The sequence below is a fragment of the Pomacea canaliculata genome, linkage group LG3 (assembly GCF_003073045.1).
Source record: "Pomacea canaliculata isolate SZHN2017 linkage group LG3, ASM307304v1, whole genome shotgun sequence".
In the NCBI taxonomy this organism is placed as follows: Eukaryota; Metazoa; Mollusca; class Gastropoda; order Architaenioglossa; family Ampullariidae; genus Pomacea; species Pomacea canaliculata.
Window position 1 is genome coordinate 28,054,081 of NC_037592.1, and position 23,834 is coordinate 28,077,914.

The following is a 23,834-nucleotide window of genomic DNA, read 5'->3' on the forward strand; positions in this document are numbered from 1 at the left end:
ATGTTTCTCACTTTTGTCGTCGTCTTGGGAAATGTATTACAGACACTCCTCTCTTAACGACCTTCTTGATTAGCGACAGCGTGGAGATAAACATGTTTGTGACGTCGGAATGGTACTGTAGTAGAGCTTTGTTCGTGGAAAATGGTAACGGTGACTTTGGCTTTTTGTTGCACAAAATACTGTGCACTGCAAATGGAGAGAAGGGGATATTAAAATATTATTTAAAGATGATTGACGTAAGCCCATTAACAGTATATTTTGCTAAAATATCGGTAATGATGGCTCCTCGCCTTTCGACCAATTTGTTTATCAACTGAGTCCTGGGAATGGAACTCCGTCGTTATAGGGAGTGTCTGTACTGACTCCTACGTCCTTATGATGTACGCTGTGTTTTAATTCCCTCGTAAAATAGAATTAATAGATTGCTTCTTAGAATTTTTTTCCTCGGCAGCTACACTTTCCACCACTTGAAGCCGAACTATTTGGCTGGGCGTAAAACACCAATTTCCTCCACTCCCTCCACTAGACGCCGCATGAAAATTTGAACGAGCTTATCTTATTCTGAAGTCCAAACAAACTTCCGTGAGTTCCATTTCTGGCTATAGGAACATTTTAATAATCTTCTAAGCTGTCCTTTTACTCGACACCCTCAGCAAACCTGCTTTACGATTGATCCTTGTTGTCTGCGCCAGATCAGGGGTCCGTCCAGACATGCCTACATCGCCATCCCCGAGGTACAGACTTGGCCCGAGGATATCTCCTTCCGCGGTGATCAAATGCAAGCGCCGCAGACCTGTATTTGTCGACTTCACTCCCTTGCTTCCTCCTCAATCCGGACAGCAGCTGCATCCCACAAAGCAGCAGACGATAGAGAAACAGTTTTTCTCCATCGTCAAAAGACCAGGTCCCCATCTGAGAGCCCAGTGGCAAAGTTTACCCACGGGACCGAGACTTGGCCAATATATGACTGGTGGGCAGGCACCGGCTGCTAGCGAGAAACAGCGTAAGAGTACAGTCAAGGTATTTTTTTTTTCTTTAAAATTATGAATCGTAAAGTAACCATAAAGTTTTCGCCTTCCTTATTCCTAGAAGACGAATGCATTTACAACCACGAAGACAAGAAACGGTTCAAGCTTTAACGCATGTACAAACCCATATTTTCAACCGATAGGTATTTACTTCAAAAATATTTTTTCAGACTATTTATGTAAGGAGATGGCACAGAAAAAATTTTACCCTTACATAAACTTAACTTGGGAAAAAAATTAATAGCTTCTTTTAAAAAATCTTTATACAAAACTTTCTTCAAAATACTCCTTTAAGGCTGTAAGAAGAAGTAAAATTCGTGTTTACGTAGAAAGCTCAGAAACCGTGTGGCTAAAATAAACCCGAGTATATAATTGTGCGGAAGCATGATAATCACAACAGCACTTACGGCTGTCCTTCATGACAGTCTTAGATTTGTGACGTACGAGAGGACGTGTTAGAGTGTTAGACGTTACTGACGAGAGTCTTGACAAGGGCTACAGTACCACGGCTGTCGAGGGTTTAGGACGAACTTCTGAATTCTCACATTTGCTGGTAATTTTATTCCTTTTAACAAATTTTTGTCTCGACCTGTGAAGTCAATGCTCCAGATGTCTTAGCCGCTGAGATGTTATCAAATAATCCAAAACAAGTGCCGTCAACAGGTGTCACATCCACCCAGTGTACACAATGGTGACATCCTAATTCACGACCTAAGAGTAAGGTAGATCAGAGCTTGGTCAGTGTCCTACCTACTCTCTCCCGATGTTTGTTGACTCCGAGTTGTACAGTCATGTCGCATTGATATCGGACAGACAAGTTAGTTCCGAAATATCTTCACGTTAATCAGGAAATCCGCTTTCTGCTGAATTATTCATGGGGTTGGGAACATCTAAAGTCATAGACTGTAAATATATTTTGCAAGCGTTTGTTATCTTGTCCAGTGAATTACTTTGCCCCGCGGTGTATGATTACTTCGAAAACATGTTTACTCGACAGTGCGTGCTCGGTCTATAGACGATTGTAATTATCGAGACTTAAGTGTTCGACATGATTAGCTGCCACTTATATCTCACTCTGGTCTCTAATGATCGTAGTCATTATCATCAGTAAAGTCTCTGGTTGCAAGAAACTTCCCAGCCTCGGAAAGTGTTAAGTGTCTATTTTAATAGTACACTTTTTATGAACAGACTGTTGGTATGACGGACTCAGATGATGAAAAGCATTTGTCGAGCGTAATGATTTTGTAGGTCTGATAGTAAAGAGTTAGTTGCCCTCACAGTTTATATATATATATATACACATGCATGAGTGCATATAATTAAATATGCAATTAAAAAAATTACATATGTAAATCATATGTATATACAAAATATATATACTGCAGCAGTAGATACTGTGAATGTGACTGTGAGCGTGGGAGGGCGGCAACCAGATTATGTGAAAAGAGGTTTTCGGCGATAAATTGTGGCGGCTTGTAGTGAGGCATAACCTTCAGAAGCAGACGAGAGGGTGAGCTAGGGGCGTGGGAGGTGAGAGGTGGGAGGTGGGGTAAGTAGCGTGCTGGGGAGTGGGATCTGCCGCCCTGAGAGGCCGGTAATCCTCGGGATAACACGTGATGACATAGCACGTGACAGGCATGAAACTACGTTCTCAAGAGTCTGTACGTCTGCTCTCCTCGTTTCCTTCTTGTCTTGCCTATTCCTTCTTCCTCTGTGTGTGTGTGTCGCGCGCTTGTTATGTTTGTCTGTCTGCCCAAACTCGAGATAACACGTGATGACATGTGCTCGTCTCCTTGCTTTTCCGTCTGTCCGTTTTCTGTTTTTCCTGCTGTTTGTCTGCTTCCTCTCTCTGCCTTCCTATGTCCCTGCTTGCCATGTTTACTGTTGTTGCTTTATTGTGTGTAGGGGGGAAGGGTTGTTTGTCTGCTTTCCTGCCTCTTTTCTTGCTCTCTTGTCTGTCTGTTTTTCTGTCCTTTCTTTCTATCTCTTTTGTCGTTTTCATGTAGCAACCGACATTGTTTACATTTGATTATAAAACCCTAGTGAAGATGTTAAATATTCATGTTAATATGTTTAATAAATTCTTTTAGCTTTGCTAGTTTAACAGGTAAGGAAATAATAATACTGCGTGTATATTTTATATTTTATATATATATTTGGTATATTTTTTTTTTTTGCCTCCTTGAGATGAGTCGACGGTCTCCTCCATGTAATGCAAATTCAAATTCTGCCCCTACTTCTTCCTGACTCATCTCAGAAAGACCAATAGCAACAGTTGTGAGGCAATCTGTGTATGTCACAAAAATTTCCTTCGCACGCGCTGTCATGCGAATTTTGATGAGCAAACCCCAAAGCCTGCGCTTTGTAGATGTCAAACACAATTCCCTAACTGACTGGTGCCGAGAGATAAGTGATGTTTAGAGCGATTATCATTCATGTTCACAGACATACAAACGTTTTAAAGGGAATTGCACAATTCCTGTATATGAGCATAAGTGCATATTAATTTTAAAAAGATATGCACATACAGATCCCTTTGCACGTACACCAACACATAGAGAAATGTGAGAACACCATACAGTGATGCTAGTGGACAAAATGTGAAAACGGTATATTTTATTATTATGTTTCTTTTATACCTGAAATAAATCCACTACTTATAATCAGTGAGCTCAAAGTCTCGGTAAGTATTTAAGCAGAGCGACTCACTAAGGCATTCAACAATACGAGAAACGAATCCCTGTTGACAGACCATGAATACATAAACAACAATCTTTTCAGCTAGAAACGATTCTTTCTCTTTCGCAGCCTCTGGTGAGATTCCGGAGAGCTGTGAGGACCGTCCTCAGCCTGCTGAAGACATTTAACAGGAGAGAGAGGCAAGTTAAAAAAAAAATGTGCTGCTATTAGCATTGACATGTTTCTATAAAGATGTCATTTCATGCTCTGTATCCCTGACATCCATTTTCTGTCAGTTCGCTTCCACGGGGTGAGCATCTTAAAGACTGTTGTTGATGTTGATGCAAAAACAAGAGTAGTATGTTGTGCGTGTTGTGTACATAAAGAGAAAGAATGCCGAAAAAGAAAGTTGGAGGAACGAGACAGAGAGCGATATGAGAACGAAAACACATGGATACATGATAGTGATGATGGTCTGTTTAGGAACACTCGTAGACTCACATATGTAGAAAAATGCTCTCACTCACTCTCCACAATACATTCAACACACAATAGATTGTCTTTCCCTCTCACACTATATACATATACACGTACGCGCGCACACACACACAAGTGAATAAAGAATAAAGAAATTATTATTTTATTATTTTTAAAAAATAAACATACCCCACACCCCACACATCACACTATCTGACAGTTCCTAAGCATAAATATGTAATCGTAACCACAGAATTTATGTATTCTTCGCTTTTGAAGTCTTTTTTCTCATTGCCGCTTTCCTTTCCGCTGAGTTTACTTTCTGGTATCTTGAAAAATACAACGGTCATTAGTATCATCCATCATAGCGCACATTTACAAACACAAAATTCAGAAATCCTGCATCTTACAGAAACTGAGTTGTTTGAAGTTACTCTCTTTCAAACCTCTTTGATGTCATTTTCTCTTTACCATCTCCTTTTTTTACAGTGAGGAAAAGAGGAAAGAAGAACCGATAACATGGAGTGATTTAGAGGTCAAGGCTTCTCAGAGAGCATACCACATGTTTGGTCTTACCTGGGATCCTCTAACTTTCCGTATCAACAAGGAGGTTAGTTCAATAGCAGCAGCAACAAAAAAGTAGTGGAAACAGAAGCAACCTTCCTCAATTTCTTTCCCACCTATCTCCTCGTTCTCAGGCCGACCTGAGAGCCTCGCCAAAGATGCTTCGCCATTAGAGTAAGGTTTTACCCATGGTACCCTGCGTCTTGTTGACATAGTCTTAAGGTTCCTGAGTTTGAGGTTCGTTAAGCAGACAAGAATGCTCAACCCTGACACGATCTGCATAATATTTGTGACTGCAATTCAGTGTCACGCCAATAATAACATTTATGACTTACGAGGGCGACACGACGAAGATGAATCAATGAGAAAGTAAGAGGAAATTATGGTACTGATGATGATGATGATGACGACGATTATCATTGATTTTTTTTTTCTTTTATACAGACTCGTTGCAAAGAAAAGTATAGAAAAGAAGCAGACGCTAGTGACATCAGATCATTGCTTTTTATTGTCGTGCTGCTGCTGAGTGCAAGAGAAAGACGACGAGTGCGCATGCGTGGCTAATATTCACACGGCATGATGAGACGTGAAAAGCGGTCCTAGACCTAGGTCACCGACTGTGGACCATTTCTTCTTCCCCTTTGCATCCCTCTCCACTGGTCTCCACATAAAAGACCGCGTATTACAGCAGTCCTAGAGACACTTTTGAAACTCCTGTCTCGAAATTTCTTTCTCTAATCACAGTTGTAAAAGTTTTTTTTCAGGATTGAATAGAAGCAGCCAGACCAGACATAATCTTGATTCTACCATCTTTTCTCCCAACGTGATTATTACTTATAATATGTATAATTTTTTTTATATTTACTTTATCTAGACATAATAAATATTAGTTACTGTGCAGCAAAACAACGGACTTCTCTCCCTTTCCATATCCGCCACCTACCTATTATTGAATCCTTTAAATGTACACTGAAAACGCACCTCTTCCGTAAACATTACTCCTAACAACCGTCCACACAGTGCTAGTCATTTTTCATACCTTCCTCCCTTCTCCGATTATTGCTACTTCCCTGCTCGTCTTCCTTTCACAAAATCACGATACTATCAGTCCTTGTTGCTTGGTTCCTCTCCGCGTTTTCTATGTTTATCTTTAATTCGTCACTAGTATTGTTGTTTATCCTTCTATGATTCATAAGTTGTTTGTTTGTTCTTCTGTTCCTCGTATGTTGTCCATGTCTCATGCTCCTATGAGTGTAAATTTGCCTTACCAAATTTGTTTTATTTTATTATTATTATTATTATTATTATTATTATTATATCTGTTTACCGTCATATCATTTTAAGTTGGGAATGGCTGTTTACCAAGGCCGAACTCTGCTTTCTTTTTAACCTCCAACTCCTGGCAGCCGCTTCTCTGAGAAATTCTCCGTAAGTAGACACTTCAGAGCCTATCCTCCGCCTCCCCCCGACGTTTACTTAACGATTTTCTGGACGTCATCGTGTTTCAGAAGGTCGCTGCCGCTGGCCGTTAAAATAAGCAAGGCCAGATTGTCCCGAGTAGTTCTCCATAACGACAGGCGACGAACAACAAGTTGATCACGCGCGCTAACAAGCTCTGACGTCAGAGTCAGAGGCCATGCGTGACCTTATTATCTCCTGGCGAAGCTTGCAGCCGGAGCTTGATCATACTTGCAGACATGTCTGTAATTGCCATTGGATATTCCTGTTGTGTTGATATAATGACTGCTTCCACAGCTCTCGTCTTTCCTTCTGCCCTGGTTTGAGGAACAGAAAGTGTTGATTTCCTCCCAAGTAAATATGACGTCATTTCCTGCACCGTGTTGCCCTTTTCGTGCAGTTAGCTGTGATTCGCTGGGCCACAGAGGAAGTTTCGATTCAGTCACATTTACGATATATATTAAAAAGAAATCTCTTTATGGGATAGATGTAATTTGTAATGATACCCGTTGTGGTTATTGTATTATTAATATTTGATAGTTATAGACATTTAAAATATATTCACTCAGCTACATTAATCAACAGCCTGAAATTTTAAAAGTTTTATTTGCATTTTCCTGACGCACATCGTGAGTGTTTGAACTCTGGTGATTCTTTTACAGCTCAACATCAGCAACGAGGCGAAAGCCATCTTGACCTCGCGGCCAGACATGCGCACACCTGAGCAACTGCACGTGGCGCTGCTGTCCCTGAGTCAGACAGTGCCCGCCTTCAGCGAGTACCCCAAGGCCATGCAAGTGTCCTGGTCAAGGCCGGGTGGTATGAGTTGTGGGTATCTACCGTTTCAGACACGTAGTGATTGGCAAAGTTTGATTTCTTCGAAATGTGGTTGGGTTGGTTGGTTGGTTAGGGTTAGGGTTAGGGTTGGTTGGTTGGTTGGTTGGTTGGTTGGTTGGTTGGCTGGCTGGCTGGCTGGCTGGTCGGTCGGTCGGTCGGTCGGTCGGTCGGTCGGTCGATTGATTCTGTATCCAGTTATATGAATATTGCATGTATCCTCTGCATGTCTTTTTAAACTAGGATGTCAGTTTTGCTTATTCGGCTTTACACAAAAAGAATATCATGAATGTAAATTGGCGGCGATTGGACCTGTTTCTTGAAGATCTTTCAGAAAGAATGCATTACAGCCCATTTTATGCATGAAATATATTTTAGAATGTTTGTATTTGTCTGTTTTCAATTGCTATTTTGTATTTATTTGTTTATTTATTTGTTTTTTCCTTGTTTTTTTAATAACTTTCCTCCTCCTCTAAACCCGTATTTATGCTTGAATACTACTGTCTAGTTCCTGCTAGACCAATTCCCTCTACTCATCCTCAAGTGTTTTTCTCGTCTGACATCTATTTTCTAACCCTCCCTGCCCTGGCGCTAGGATTTGCCAATATGAAACTGTCTGCCTCTAACACTGAGCTGCTTGATGTTGATTTGTGTGCGACCTGGGTATAATGACGACTGGTAATATTTCCACATGGTTTGTTTAAAGTGAACATTATTTCCTAATCATGTTGCGGAAGTTGGTGAAATGTTATTCTGCTTCAGCGTGGAGGCCAAGAGAACAATAATAAGACAAGGTCACAAACCCTTCAACTTTTATCTCATCATTTCTGGTACAGGTCAGTTACCTCTGGTTTGTCCTACGCTGGACCTTGAACAACAACAACTTAGGTATTTTTTTTTCTTTCTTTCTGTTTTTCTTTCTTTCTTCATTTCATTTTTTCTTTTTAGATACTGTCGCCTGCTTCAAAAATCAAAGAAAAGACTAGTGATGACATGTCACCTTGTCTATATTATTCAGTTTGTATAATATTTGTTAACAGGCAAAACCTCCAAATGTGTCATACTTGCAAATCGCACTCCAATTATCTAATAATAATGTTTGCAGGTCACATCATTGTATCAAAGTATTTCGTTAAAAAATAAGAGGATCATTTAAGAGGATATTAACAAGGGCACATAAATAATGACACCCTTGATGAACACAGCGCGAATAGTTTGTCCTTGCCTGATAAATAAACGCCGATGTAGAACTGAATGACTACAGATTGGGACCTAGAATGAGATATTTTGAGAAAGAATAACCCAGGCACCGGAAGCTGATGGATGTTCTGATGGCCAGGACGCCACCATGTCGCGTGCTACGAGAGGAGTCGACACTCGATATGTTCTGCATAGCTGGAAATATGAAACTTAGATTAGAAGGTTTTTTTTTTCTCCCCACTTGCATTAAATGACTGCATTAAATGGACACGAGAGAACTGTAGCTGCCTCTTCCCTCATTGCAACAGAGCTTTGATTTCTATCTGCCTGCGTGGAATGTCAGATCCACTAGCATAACTAATCCGCGATCTGCTTACATCGGAAACATCGCCTCCTTAACCACGACTGTTAACAGCACGTCCCATTTGATTAATAATCAGGTTTATCGGTGGTCCTCGGTTTTAAAACTGTTCATACCTTGTAAATTATGTAAAAATATGTTAATAAAAACGAGTGTGGCTTTTTTTTCGTTGCTATTTCCTGTTCTTAAAATACCATTTTGATAAGCGAGGATAATATTCAGTAAGTATGCCTTGTAGTACCATACAAGTGCATTTTCCGTTTTTAAAAAAGTATTCACCAATAATAAATACAAACTTGATAAAAGGAAAGGTTTACGTTTCTTTATAGTAACAGTGTTAAACAATAATTTAATTCTGTACTTAATTATGAGAGAAATTCACCTCTGTACATTTTGTAATTTGGGATTGACTTTAAAAAAATATTTTTCTTATCTAAAAGGATTTTTTAATTAATCCTGTCGCCTCCTTCATTACAATGGTAGTGTAAAGCTGATCTACATCATTATATGTCAGTTAGAACTAACCAAGATGTAGTATCGATGAGGAGGGGTCAGGTATCACCCAGCAGATTAAACGCATCTGGGGAAACAAATCCACGTCACAGGGTGGCAACGGCTGTCTTGGCGAGGAAAGGTTCAGATTGTCTTTCTGTGACGTCATGGCGGCGGTCACGAGGGACAAAGAAGGATTCTTTTGTTGCTGCTGCAAAACATCCAATCGACTGTCTCCCAGTTACAGAAGACAACCGAGCCCCATCCTTGTGTTGTCTTTCAGTGACGTTGTTTGTGACGCACGCGCTCTTAAAACAGATATTCTCGCTCTTTTCTTGACACGAGAATAGCCTTGGCACTTTAACCTTCTGCTAGTTTGGGAGGTCAGCAGGTACATCTTACCGATATTTTCTAGTTTCCAACAAGGAGGACACCTCTTTGCTTCCAGTCTTTGACGCTGTCAACCAATCACAGCATCGCGCGCTTATAAGCAATCCCTCCCGGTCAAAATATAATCAATGTGCTTTTAACATGAGCATCCTTCTATTCAAAATGTTACATGTCAAGCTGAAATAATACCGAGACCTGACAAACAAACGTGCTCAAGCCCGGAAAGTGCTGATACTGACTGGAGGATGGAACTCCATTTTTCTCTCACATTTTTACAGTCATTGCCGCTTTCATTTCCGCAGTACGGTAGAAAAGAATTTAAAATACTGTTTGTGACTTTGCTGAAAAGGAAAAAGGAAATAAGTCTGCGCAAGCATTATCTTTTCTAGACTTTTTTTATATCATTTCAGCCTTAGTGACAGCCAAGGAGGAAGCTGAGGAAGGAAAAGTCAGTCACAGAACAATTGCCATCCTCAAGAAAGGCATGAGTTTCGGGGTAAGAGGCAAACAGTTTGTTGATAAATAAAGGACGGCCTGAGGGGGAAAGCTGATACGTTAATGGATCGAGGGAACTGTAAATGGTGCACAAAATGAACTGACGTGTTCACTGTTTATAGGCTCTTAAAAGCCAGAGGAAATTTGTTGTGGAGGTAATATAGAGAGTACACTGGCTAAAGAAGTAAAAGGTGTTCGCTGATGCAAAGCATGCTTCAAGCTCCCTGTGGCTGAAAGCAGTAAAAAAAAACGAATAGCAGATAGCGAATTGTTCACATACAAATGGACCGTCTTTGGCAGGAAAAAAGCATTAATAGAATTCCAGATATATGAGAAAACTCTGTGATTGTCTTTCTCTTTCTTTAACAGTTCATCAAACTGTTTGTCTGTCTGTCTGTTTTCTGCCTTCTTACTCCTCTTAATGTATTTTCCTCTTATACAGCAACGTTCTTCGTTATCTCTTGAAATTCAATGATGGAGAGATGGAAGACACGTGAATGTATATTATATGTATGCATATGGATGCATTAGTGTGTGCACTGCATGTTCTTGCATGTTTCAATGAAGTGCATAGCAGAGAAGATTGCAGCTAAGGACAATAAAATCGCCAATAAAAATATTTTTTTCATGATAGACTTCTGTACACCCGGGTCCAATCGTTCGTGTATCTTTATTTAAAATTGCCTGTAAGATCCTGGGGAGGAGTGTGGAAATAGTCAAGTATTTCATTTCTTCTTTTCGTTCGCTTAATTAAGTAATTAAAAATGCTGCGAAAGCTTTTATCAAGCCCTACTCCAGCTTTACCTCTTCACCAGGAGTCATGCCTGTTTTCTGGCTGTCGGAGAATTGCCACAGTAACGAGCAAAGACAACATGGAGGTGCTTGTCATCGCTCGTGACGACTACATCGACATCTTCCACCAGGACACCAGCGACGGCCAGGAGCCTGAGCATATCTCCTTTCTTCGTTCTATTCGACTCTTCCAAGACTGGCCGGTGTCATCCTTGACCCTGGGCGACCCCTCCGTATGCGTGTATACCTACGCCAGGTATCTACGTCATGACACATGTAGCGCTGAGTGGAAGCAACCACAACAGCCGAGGTTTCTAGAACATTCGGCACGCCTCTCCCCAACACTTGCAGCTGCACTTTCAAATGAATCATGATACTTTCTGTGGCCTCTTCACACTGTATTACGCCACTTCCTGCTTTGACTATTGATTCGTCTGCATCTTTGCTGCCTGTAATCCAGTTTTCGATTCTGTACTTGAAGAGGGATTTAGGGAAAATATCCCATGTCTGGAAAAAAATGATTTGAGTCTTTGATGTTCTAAATAGCTCTCCATCAATTTCAAGTTCTTTCCCTTGCAAAAGGATTGGGTAAGATCTTTGAAGAAGGAACGAGCGACGTACACGTTCCAAGTACGTAAGTCTTATGATCAACAAGACTTCCCTCGTTGTAAAAAATAAAAGATGAGTCATTTCCTCCTGAAAAATGTTCACAGAAAAGGATATAATTTAGCCAGGTAAACACAAAACTCAATATTTATTGAAACTAGAGAAAAGTAAGAGATTGGTTGTTGTAGTTTATTACTTAGTGACCGTGCTAGCGTGATAGGAGCAATATTTTTGTTTGCTGGGACACCATAACTAAAAACTTTAACACACACACACACAGATTCAAGGAAACATACCAGCCTTAGATAAGAAGTTGAGAAGGAGCGACTAGTTTGGCGGAAGAGGAAGTTGGCTTCAAGTGGCAAAACAACAGGAAGTATCACCTTTTCCTCCTCTCAAGTAGCTCATTCTTCTGTTCATCAACCTTCTTTGACGTGGGAAAACACGTCTTTCAATAAAGTAAGAGTTGGCTCTTCTCCACTGGCTGCAGGAAGGAGTTGGACGAGACACAATAAACCCTTTACATTTATTATCCCTACGTCAGTCAGCTACAGAATTATTAATGTTAGTATACCTACGTATAGCTAGAAGCACACACGCACACACGCAATCACGCACACACAAAAGCAAAGGAGTTAAGTAATAAAATATTGTGAATTAAGAAATGAATTTTGTTATTGTTCAATGCTGTGTCCAGGAGGGGCACGCTACTGTGCAAGGACTCCGAGGAGGGCGAGTGGATCTACGTCATCAAGTGCGGCTCGTGCCAGGTGCTAAAGGAACTGACGTCAGTCACACCAAACAGGCCCTGCGGCCACAAGACAGAAACCTCCCGAAGAAGATCGGGTGGCCTTCAAGGTTCGTCACAATACGAGACACTCACGTGGTCATCTGTCTGCCTGGCTGCCTCTCTGGATGGATTGCAATCACGCACGATAGCAGTGCTTTGAAGTTGATGATCTTGTCATCCTTGTTTACGGGACATATACACGTAGTACAGTCTAGACTGTATAATCACTTCTAAATGGTAGCCGTCTTTGACGATTGATTCTTGAAATCCTACTTTTATGACAGTAAAATTAAATGCTTTTGTATTTGCTCAGGCGATGGTCGATGTGAAATTTTAATAAGAGAGAGAAAAATACGTGTGTGCTTGTACAATAATTACGTATATAATTATCTTAAATACGATCACATTTATGGGATGACTGACAAGTGGGCAGAGTTCAGTTGCCTACTAATATATACTATTCATGATCAGCCTTATGTTACCATACACCAGACCGTGTGTCGAAGAGAGCCAGAGACGCTCTAGATTTTCATCTCCCTCCACCCTCTCGACAACTGGCTCTCCTGGCTCTGCGCACGCGCCTGAGCACCAGTCCCACCCCTTGAGGAGACTGCACACCTTCCATCACACTTCTCGAGCTCGCGCCGCTGACCTCCTGCAGGTCACTCTGTCATCATCGAAGGAGGAAGGTGAGTCTTCTCGAAACAGGTTTACGGAAAATGCGTGAATTTCTTTGCTTAAGTCGCTCAGTGTTGGCTGAGGGAGGTAACGGGGGTAAAATCTGGTTTCGCTTTCGTCTCTTATACCTGAGATCGCCGCTGGCTGCTCATACCCGTGGTGTGTGTTTGGCTTTATTTGCGCAACAGAGCAACGTTTATAGGAAGTCAATACTGCAGAGGCTATAAAGCAAGGGTAAATCGTAGCCCCAGGGCAACATGGGGAAATCAAGATAAAGCAATGTCCTGACCTCGCGAGTGTTGCTTTACCCCAAGAGACGCAGTTATGAATCAACGGCAAAGTGTCCTGGGGTAAGGTAACACCATGGAAGTGTATAGGTGGATAGGCGAGACCAAAGATGAAGTTCTCTGCTGTTAGTCTCGGGTAGTCTTAACAACGAATACGACTAAACCGGAAGCTTTGTACAACACTGCCTCGTTTTAGTAGTTAATCTGAAATGTGAATAAACCGGAAGTTTTGTACAAACCTGCCTCGTTTTGTAGTTAACTGGGAAAAAAATTCGTTTGCCAGCAGTCCAGGAATAGAAGTTCATGGCAACATCAAGCAATATCGGCGGGGTCTGGACACTGCTTAGTAACTACAAAGACAAGACGGTTGCCCTTGATTTTCGCATTTTGCCCAAGGGCAACGAGCTACCTCGCCTCATAACTACGGCCCCTGGAGAGAGAAATGATCGAACACAAGCTGGCTTGTACTTTCAGGCGCACCCATTCAGACATTTCATTTCGCTATCGTTTTCACTTTCATTAAGATCCTTTAGGGACATTGTTGACAGACTTCCTATTTTATCCATGCTGGTTGAAAGTTCAGACACGTGAATGCATGTAGTCCGTTATTTTCGACTAGAGTTAAAGCTGTGCCCATAGAGATATTCCAGGCCTAACCTAATCATTCCATCCTGTCTTCTTGGAGTAAACTGGTGGGGGGTTAGTGCTGAAAATAACTCTAGCTTTATTTTTCTGTGACAGTTGCAGTTTCCTACCCACACACGCTGCCTGACATAAAAGCTAAAGTTATTGTAGAATATTCTGGGATCCTCATCTGCAATGATGTTGACTTTGGATTCTGTATTTTTAAAAAAGGTTGAACGTCGTAAAGACATGCATCAACTTTTTTTGTCGACAGTGCGGTCGGCGTGTAACAAACACATTCAGGAGCTGGAGAGTGCTCTTCTTAAGAGAGGCCCATCCTCACTGGCTGCTGGTGTAAGGCACTGGAATATAGTGTTTCCTGTCGGAAGAAACTTATACATAGATTATTATATTAGTAGACAGTTATCAGTAAGCCAGAAATTTTAATATCTATAGTGTTTTCTGACATTTCCTTCTCGTTTCTTCTTTCTTGTTATTAGTTTCCTTCTTTTAGTTTTTATTATGCAAATTTATTTATCATTCGTTGTCCTGTTTGTTTTTAGGGATATGGATATTGTTCATCAACTTCTCTTTTATAATTACTTTCCACTATTATGTTTGAAATTTGTTGAATATTGTATCCATTATTTTCAGGAAGGGGGGTGGACAGTTAGAAGTGATTTGGGTAACTAATGATACTTGTATCAAAGCAACAAGGGTACCAAGCGTTGCTCGAAGTCGATAACTGTCCCCCGCAGATTCTTCCGAGGGAGGTCACCGCGCAAATTGTTTTGTTATGTTGGTCGCAGAGTTACTTCCCCTAATGATGGCTTCTGTTATTTCTCGTAGGCATAATAACCCACGTAACTTTAATCCTTGCGGAACTGCCGCCGACTATACAAATTTCCCTTAAACATAAGAAGTGCTCCTGTAACTTTTGATTAATGGTGTACAAATGGTGTAAATTTTCATGGAGAGCAAACACACAAACGTCGCCATACTTCTTTTTAAAAATGAGTTTTGGGCTGCTCATATATTTAGCGTGGGGCAAAGATTACTACTACAGGCTACCAGATGCATCACACGACTGATTTTCTTCTCGTGTTATTGCTACAGGGAAAACGAAGCAGGGAGGACACTGAAGTGGAAGACTGCATCACCAGGAAGAAACCTTCTGAAGAAGACAGGTGCTTTGTACAGATCCTAACCCTAAGGCCAAAAGATGTTTACGTGAGTTTTCTTGTTGCTTTGGAACTTTCGTCAATGCTGCTCCTTTCCTTCCACCTTGATAATAGTGGTGGAACACAAAAACCTCTACCTCACTGAACTCAGCACGGAAGAAAATTAATTAAATTAAAGTAAATTGGGCAGGTAAAGCCCTGCTATCATTTTAACATTTTTAGAGGTTTACGAAAGGTTCTCGATCATTTGTAAAACTTTTATAATATGTTTAAATGTTATCAGAGGACTCCTTACTTCTATATGAAAGTAAATATAATCATGTTACAGTTACACTGATTTGTGTCCTTCCGTCTGTCCGTCCCTCTGTCGGCCCGTCCGTCCGTCCTCGTCTATAATCTCTATATGACCAACAAAACTGACGAAAAAAAATTTAAGCGTCATCATTTAGCACAAAAATGACGTAATGCAAATTAATACGTAATGAAATTCCTTCTGTTAATGACGTCATAATACCACATGGCGCAGGGCCTGGATCACGTGGTGTTTCCGACTTTGAAGACCCCCACGCGTACCAGTCTAGTCTCAAACGGAGCCGAGTGTATCCTCATCAGCAAAAAGTTCTTTCTGAAACATCTCACAGACGATTGCTTCCGAAGGATTCAAACGGAGGTACTTGCGCTTTGCTGCCGCACCTGACGGGAGTGGCGAGAGAGTGGGTGGGTGAAGAAGTAGGGTAAAGAGGAGGGATGGTAGGGACATTACTGAAAGTGCTTATGTCAGTGTCGCAAGTGCTGCGTGGATGCGCTCGCTAAGTGAATCTGTTGGTGCTGAAAGTACTAAACACTATTATGGGTCATCAAGTCTCCCCTTGCGAAACTTTCAGAAGGAAATCCCTCATTCTTCTCTTCCTCCTCGCTCTGTCTCTCTCTCGTCTTTTATTTTCTCTTCATACATTTCTCATGTTTTCCCCTCTTTCTTTTCCTCTATGTATTTATATTTTATCTCTATATGTTTTAAACTAATAGACACAATATTCTTGAAATTGTGTTTTTTTGTTCGTATGCGTGAGTGCGTGTGTGTGTGGTGTCTTAATTAAAGGAATAAGACAAATGTCGTAAAATCAGCCTATTAATATTAATATTTGATTTGATGATGCCGCAATAAAGAAAATCCAATGACTCCCTGCAGATTCGACCTTTGCCCTCTGATGACGCTCTCAAGAGAAGCTCCAGGCAAAGACTGACTGGGAATCATACCGAGCCATGGCCATTTCTGATGTCATTGCCAACAAGAAACATGTATCAGATTCTCTACGGTGGTAGTCCTCTCACACTCAGTATTTATGAGCAGCTGAGCTCAGCAGCATGCAACCGTTAGCTAGCAACAACATTTTTTAAATTGCCTGACATGGCTTGGTCCAGCTTCCAGTTGTATCCCTGTGCTCATGTGCTTTGTTTTGAAAGGAATTTGTAAAGTTCACGTTTATTGGACATATTTGTTGCTCAGTTGCTGACATGCTTTGCTCCAGTTTTTGAGAGTAGTGCTTTTTTCTGCATCAATGAGAGGTTGACAGTGAAGTGTGTGCTTGTTTGTTTTGTTTTGTTTGTTTTTGTGTGACGTGAAATGTAACACTTTTTATGTAACTTTTAAAAGCTTGGGTGTACATATGTATTCTGTAATAAAAAATCGCATATTTATTTAGATGGTCATATATGCGCGTGCATGAGGGCGTGGATGAGAGAGACTAAGGGTATTAGTTTGACTGCTTAAAATCACACAGACCATCTGGGTATCTGGTGGTGTGATCCTCGCCGCTTGTTGTTCTATTAACATTTTAGTGCCATTTTGTCCAGGTCGTCAGACGTTTTGATAACGGAATAATAATATGACTAGATAAGTAAACTATTTTTTAATTAATGAGTATTGAGCTATTTTCAAAGGCACGTCTTCACGATGCTTTGCTTCCAAGTTTATCTTATCAGGATTTGGGCGTAAAATGTGTCTTTATCATTGAAAGCACAATACAGGTACCAGTTTTACATTTAGCTGATCGAAAATTCTACTGTGGATGTCAAAGACAACGATGACTGATGCAAATTACTAGCATAATATTCGATCAACGATTCTGAAAACAAGACAAATAAAATTTTATCATGAAAATTATCGAAACTCCTTTAACTCATGCATTTGGCCAGGAGTTAACGACTGCAGACAGTGTGGGTGGAGTTCAAACCAGCAAACAGCATGAAGACAATTTGAAGAAAACAGACTGATAAGGGAATTTTAGCTTTAATGCTCGAACACCAAGCTTTTAATAGATAATTAAGAAGTGATTAGTCTATGACGACTTCACTTGGCGTATGTGTAGCTGTAACTCTGGATCCTGCGAATGGTACATCTTTTTATCAACCTTTTTATATTGGTAATGTTGTTAAGAAGCCTTGTCAGCTGTGATGATGTATCCGCTAAAGACTGTCCAGTCACCTCCTCTAACACCGTTTCCAGCTGCTTGTTGTACCCACACCTTCTCACCAGCAGTAAGGTGTATGGTGAACTGGGTTGAGCCCTGATCCCCCGGATCGCTTTGACCCTCAGCATAGACATGATCAAGAGGGATGTTATCCTTTGTTATGGTCAACTTCAGGAATGGCGCAACACTAGGAGACATGGCGACGAGGTTAAATACGTAAACTCCGGGTATCGGTGCTGTGAAAGAATCGTCATGCTTGCTCATAGGTCGTTAGGGCCGTAAATAAAAAGTGGCGATTCTGTCAAACTTCAGCTTCTGACCAGAGGCAATGGGGATACCGTGAGAGACTCGGGTCATCATAAGTCAGATAAAAAAAAAAAACGAAAACCGTGAAAGCAACTGTTGAAAGACGTTTGTGACTTTACGACAGACATACACAGAATAGGACAGGGTAATCATAAGCAATAATGGTTTGAACAAAATTATATTTTTATTGTGATTTATTATGCAAAGTATTGTTTACCTAAATACGTAATAACGCCATAAGAAAAATTAATAGCATTAAATAAATACAGATTGTTTTAAAGTACTTTGGCTATATGTGCTTCTTTTATCTAATAATTTGAATAAAAATCTTGTATTTTTTCAACACACACATATGTATAAAAAACAGATTGAGAGTAAGAAAGTCGGTCAAGCAAGACGCGGTATAATATCAATAGAAACGGAGCCAAGAGCAAAGAGGCATAGTCATTTCGAGCATATGTGTAGATATACTAAAACATGTCCATACACTAAGTATTAATCGAATGATTGCCTGAACCCTACAACTCACCTTGCTGAAATGACCTCGGTAGTGAGTTCTTGAGGGCCGTCATCTCATTCTTCAGCGCCGTCGTCTCACTTTGAAGTGTTGTGATCATCGCTGCTTGTTGCTCTACTATCGTCTTCAGTGCCGCTATGTCCAAGTCATCGGACTTTTTGTTAATATACCCATAACATGACCAGATTAGTGATATTTGTAAAGCCACACTTACAAAAACCATTCTGTTGAAGTTTGTAAGCATTGCTCTGTTTTCAAATGCAGTCTACCTTTGCTGTTAACAGTATAACGATAGTGTAGGAGACACATATCTGGATACGTGACTATACGTTACCTAGTTTACCTTATCTGTAAAAACCTCTTTATCTATGCACTGTTTGATTAAACCCTGAGCATGTATTGTTTTAGACAATGAATGGCGGACATTCTTCTATGCATCTGGTTAAATAGTTTAACTGGTGACGAGAATCAAATTCCCATGTTTTATTGTCAATATATTTAATTAAGGATTTGTTGTTGTTTGTTGTTGTTGTTGTTGTTGTTGTTGTTGTTGTTGTTGTTGTTGTTTTTCCAAGTTTATCTTATCAGTATTTTAGCGTAAACTCTGTCGGTATCATTGACAGCACGATACAGGTGCCAGATTATATTCAGTTGATCAAAATTCTACTATGGATGTGTACCCTTCCATACATGAAATTTAGTAACTTTTACTACTATTTCATTAAACTCTCTTCTGTTTGATACCAGCGCTACTCTATGAATAAGCCAAATTGGCTATTTAAAGCAATATGCAAAACATTTATTAATACTGACTTACTTTTTTGCATTGGACTGGAATGTTTAAAATGAATTTAATTCTGTTTTTCTTCTATTATCATGTGAAATATACGATCGTCACGGCGTTTCGAGCGTGTTGACCACACATACTGTAATTGCTCAGTCAAAGTTAACGGTGACTGATGCAGATGACTACCTTGATATTGGATCAAAGATTCTGAAAATAAGACAAAATAAAATGTTATATTAAAAATTTCAAAACTACTTTAACCCAACCATTTGGCATGGATTACGACTGCGGACATTAGGGGTGAGAGTGCAAAGCAGCAAACAGCATAAAAACAAGCTGAAAATCTAAAAAATATAAAATAAACAGAATAATAAAGGAATGTTAGCTTTAATGCTTAGTCAAACATAAAGCTTCTACCAGGTCATTAGGAAGTGATTAAGCTATGACCATGTAGCGCATGCGCAGCTGTAACTCTGGATCCCCTACAAATAGTACATCATTTTTATGAACTCTTTCAAATTGTTAATGTTGCTAGGAAGGCTTGTCTGCCACGAGAAGGTAGCCGGTAAAAACTGTCCAGTTACTTCCCCTAACACCTTCTCCAGACGCTTGTTGTACCCACACCATCTCGCCAGCAGCAAGGTGCATGGTGACCTGAGTTGAACCCTGATCATCGGGGTCACTTCGACCGTTACCATAGACCAGATCCAGTTGTACGCCGTTCTTTACTATTGCCAAAACTAGATATGAAGTTTCGTCCGGAGACATGACGACCAGGAAGAATGAATATAATCCGGGTATGGGTGCCGTGAAGACTCCAGTTCTTGCATCATAGGCATTGCCGAGGTTGGTAATGATATTGTCAAATTTAAGCGTCTGCCCAGAGGTAATGGGGATGCCGGTCTGGCCGTTATCAGCTGAGAAGCGTACTGTAAAGCCAACTGTTGAAAGACATGTTTGACTATAAGACCGCCATACACAGTATATGATATGGACGACCATAAGTAATAATGTTTCAACGCATTTCTTTTTGTGATTTATTATGCAGAGTGTTGTTTAGCTAAGTACGTAATAATCTCCTCATAAAAATTTATAGCTTATTATATAGATTGTTTTAAATACACGCTTTTTGGCTATATGTGCTTCTCTTATCTAATTGGAATAAAAATCTTGCATTTCTGTCTTGTTGCGTCATATGCTATGTTATTGTTTATTTCTTGAAAGCTGTGTTGCTCCTTAGTTACCAAAGATTAAATGCATTTTCAAAATGAGAAAGTCTGTTTTCACGCTCACACAAGTGCTCATATGTGAACTAACTTGCTCTCTTGTACGGGGCGGCGATTTTTTTAATAGGTAGCCAAGCTCATAAAAGCAAATAATTTCATGTGTAGATATACTGTCCATACATTAAACATTCACTGAATGACTGCCTGAACCCTTCTACTCACCTTGCTGAAATGACCTCGGAAGTGAGTTCTTGAGGGCCGTCATCTCACTTTGAAGTGTTGCGATCATCGCTGCTTGTTGCTCTACTATCGTCTTCAGTGCCACTATGTCCAAGTCATCGGACTTTTTGTTAATGTACCCATAGCATGACCAGATTAGTGGTATTTGTAAAGCCACTCTTGCAAAAAGGGTTCGCTTGAAGTTTGTAAGCATTGCTCTGTTTTCAAATGCAGTCTACCTTTGCTGTTAACAGTATAACGATAGTGTAGGAGACACATATCTGGATATAGTGACCATACGTTACCTAGTTTACCTTATCTGTAAAACCCTCTTTATCTATGCACTGTTTGATTACAACCCTGACTGAGCATGTATTGTTTTAGGCAATGAATGGTGGACATTCATATATGCATCTGGTTAAATCGTTTAACTGGTGACGAGAATCGAATTCCCATGTTTCCACATGTTGCACAGTCAACTTTTATGATTAAATTTTATTGTGCTTACATTCCTCTCTAACTAACGGGCTATTTGTGTTTAGTTTGTTATAAACATTCATAAAAGAACTTATGGAAAAACATATTTAAAAAAAATAAAAGGAACTAATTACAGATTGCATTATGCATTGCCAAAAAATATAGTAATTTGTAAAAACTAATGTTAAGAAAAGAGATTTATATCAACAGTTAGCCGACCGCTAAATGTAATTTACGATTACTTTTGTAAAGATCTGTATAGCTTGCGTTTTATTTAGCACTTGTATGATTTTTATTTCTCTCACATATGCATATATTTGAAAACACACACACACTAACACAGATCTTCATCGAACTATTGAGTGACTCGTTAGATATTCATCAAGCTTTGTTTATGTTGTTGTGACTTCGACTGTTTGACCAAACAGAGCAATAGTCAGATGTTACAGTCTTTAGTCCACTTAGTTCCAGATCTTTTTGGTAAATCATGCCTCATTATTGTCTTGTTTTTGTGTTTCATTGGGTCAAGTCGCTGTGTACAAAATTTTAAAAAGAAATTTGGGACGAAGTTCCCATCTGTATGAATGCTGCAGTTAAAATAAACAATACAGGGTACAATTTTAAAAGGACGAACTACATGCATGTCCTTAGGAAACATAAGGGTTATTTGGAGGAAATTAAAATAATTAAAAGTAATTCAATGAAGGATGTCAGTGGGACTATATGCAGCTGATTATTTTCCTATTGGTATAGGCGGGTAATCCAATCTTAAAAATAAATTTACGAATTTATTTCCTTAAGTTTATGATCTTTGTTAATGTTAAAAAAACAACAACTTTACTTCTAGGTACTGCTTTTTCTTTTTCACTTTGTGCTTTTGATTGTGAGAATAAAGGCTTGATTGAGGTTCCAGTCCTAATCGTAAAGGCGAACACAAATACTTACAAGTATCTGTCAAGCCTGATGTTACTTTGTTTACAACAGACCATTATTGTTATTTCCAGGCTCATTCTTTCGCAGTTATATTCAGCTAGTGGAGGGGAGATATATCTACGGGTTCAATGAGTTCTAAATGTGTTTACATCATGTAATTCGGTTTACTTTATCTTGATTATCCTATAACTCTCTGTTTAATAAAATAATTATATCAGTGTATTCTTTCAAACTAATTCAGTTGCCTGTCAAATGACAGACTTGACTTTCTTACATTCAAATAAATCAGAACCCTCAGTTTTCGTTTAAGCTTTTCAAAGAAATGTATTTTGTAGGTAGCACTGTAAGCAACAAACGTGATATTATTATATTGTCAATTTTGTAAATCAGAAATAATAACCTGCCAAAGCCAAAGTTAATTATTAGTAGCAACGTTGGAAGTGTTCGACTACACACCTAATTTTCTAATGTAAAGCTGCTATCAGGTCCTGAAGGACTAATCATGCTATGAAGATATTACTGTGTGTCTGCTCAGCTATCCCTGTTTCTTAAATGATCATAAAATGCTATGCTCCTAATCCTATGCACAACTTTCGTCATTATTTTGGTAAATTCTTTTTAACGCTGTTAAGAGGGCTTGTCTGCCACGAGGAGGTAACCGGTAAAAACGGTCCAGTTACTTCCCTTAACACCTTCTCCAGACACTTGTTGTACCCACACCATCTCGCCAGCAGCAAGGCGTATGGTGATCTGAGTTGAACCCTGATCCTCCGGATCACTTCGACCGTTGCTAAAGATCATATCTAATTGTACGCCGTTCTTTACTATTGCCAGATAGAGAGGTGAAGTTTCGTTCGGAGACATGGCGACCAGGAAGAATGAATACAATCCGGGTATCGGTGCTGTGAAGACTCCAGTTCTTGCATCATATGCGTTGCCGTAGTTGGTAATGATATTGTCAAATTTGAGCGTCTGCCCAGAGGCAATGGGGATGCCCGTCAGGCCGTTATCAGCTGAGAAGCGTACTGTAAAGGCAACTGTTGAAAGAAGTGTGGGTATAGAAAACAATGAGATATAGCAAAAAGAGGCAGGCGACCAAGAAGAATAATGACCTAAAAAGATTTATTTATTTGACCTGTTTAAGTGCAAGGTCCATGACTTTGATTAAAATCCCATTTATTAAAATGTCTATTTATCTTTAACATGAAGAAACATAAGTATTTCAAAATATTTTTTGTCAATGCTCACGCATTTTTTGTCAATGCTATGCCTACACGTGCTCGCGAACGCATATATATTAGAGAAGGAGAGAGATACTTGATAAGTATTAATCATTTGACTACATGACATTTGGCAACCCACCTTCTTGAAATGACCTCGGCAGTCCATTTTTCAGGGCCGTAACCTCACTATCAAGAGTCGCGATCTTCGCAGCCTGTTGTTATACGATCGTCTTCAGTGCCAGCAGGTCCAAGTCATCTGATTTTCTGTTGACGCTTCCAGAGCAGGACCAGGTCAACACTATTTGTGTAGCGAAAAGCTTTAGGAAATTTCTTTGGATGTTAGTCAGCATGGCTTTGTTTGCAGATTTACCTTACCTCTGGCACAGTCAGAAAAATATGTGCACAAGACAGCTTTGTTTGTAACTTCTCCCCCAATGATTATCTGACCTGGATTTAAGCGTAAAAACTTTTATCTTTGACTTGTCGTGACGCAGATAACAATTTCAACTCAACTGACCAGAAAGTCTGCGGTCAACATGACCTACCAAAAACTTTTTTTTTTAAACTTCAAATATGACCTTCAATGGTGTTCCCTTAAAAAATAAGGAGAAAGACTAACATCGCTTAGGTTTTTGCGTTGATCATACTCATCTCTTTTGTAACCAAGGTTAACTCAGTGCATGAACTTTAGGAGCACCATGCCTGAAATTAGTATTTTACATACAGTAAACTCAAATTG

At 39.8% G+C, this 23,834-nt stretch overlaps 3 protein-coding genes across 3 annotated transcripts; 1 reads left to right on the forward strand and 2 right to left on the reverse strand.

The window, feature by feature from the left end:
• The first annotated feature begins 341 nt into the window (after nucleotides 1-341).
• On the forward strand, nucleotides 342-17,100 carry LOC112559595. The gene is given in 15 exon segments (XM_025230928.1): nucleotides 342-1,020; nucleotides 3,837-3,907; nucleotides 4,674-4,794; nucleotides 6,869-7,001; nucleotides 7,004-7,034; nucleotides 7,803-7,876; nucleotides 9,894-9,979; nucleotides 10,794-11,026; nucleotides 12,074-12,259; nucleotides 12,659-12,855; nucleotides 14,030-14,109; nucleotides 14,872-14,985; nucleotides 15,463-15,606; nucleotides 16,126-16,150; nucleotides 16,153-17,100. Coding segments are annotated over 15 exon segments (1,911 nt in total). The 5' UTR covers nucleotides 342-711; the 3' UTR covers nucleotides 16,260-17,100.
• A 2,281-nt stretch (nucleotides 17,101-19,381) lies between these two features.
• Nucleotides 19,382-20,807, reverse strand: LOC112560728 (complement C1q-like protein 3). Its single transcript, XM_025232751.1, has 2 exons — nucleotides 20,466-20,807; nucleotides 19,382-19,958 (listed from the first exon to the last, which is right to left on the reverse strand). Exons 1-2 carry the CDS (start codon nucleotides 20,674-20,676, stop codon nucleotides 19,549-19,551), a joined length of 621 nt encoding a protein of 206 aa, XP_025088536.1. The 5' UTR covers nucleotides 20,677-20,807; the 3' UTR covers nucleotides 19,382-19,548.
• Nucleotides 20,808-22,237: 1,430 nt separating this feature from the next.
• LOC112559596 (complement C1q-like protein 4) lies at nucleotides 22,238-23,124 on the reverse strand. Its single transcript, XM_025230929.1, has 2 exons — nucleotides 23,121-23,124; nucleotides 22,238-22,909 (listed from the first exon to the last, which is right to left on the reverse strand). The coding sequence occupies exons 1-2, from the start codon at nucleotides 23,122-23,124 to the stop codon at nucleotides 22,500-22,502; spliced, it is 414 nt and encodes a 137-aa protein (XP_025086714.1). The 3' UTR covers nucleotides 22,238-22,499.
• Between the last annotated feature and the right edge of the window lie 710 nt (nucleotides 23,125-23,834).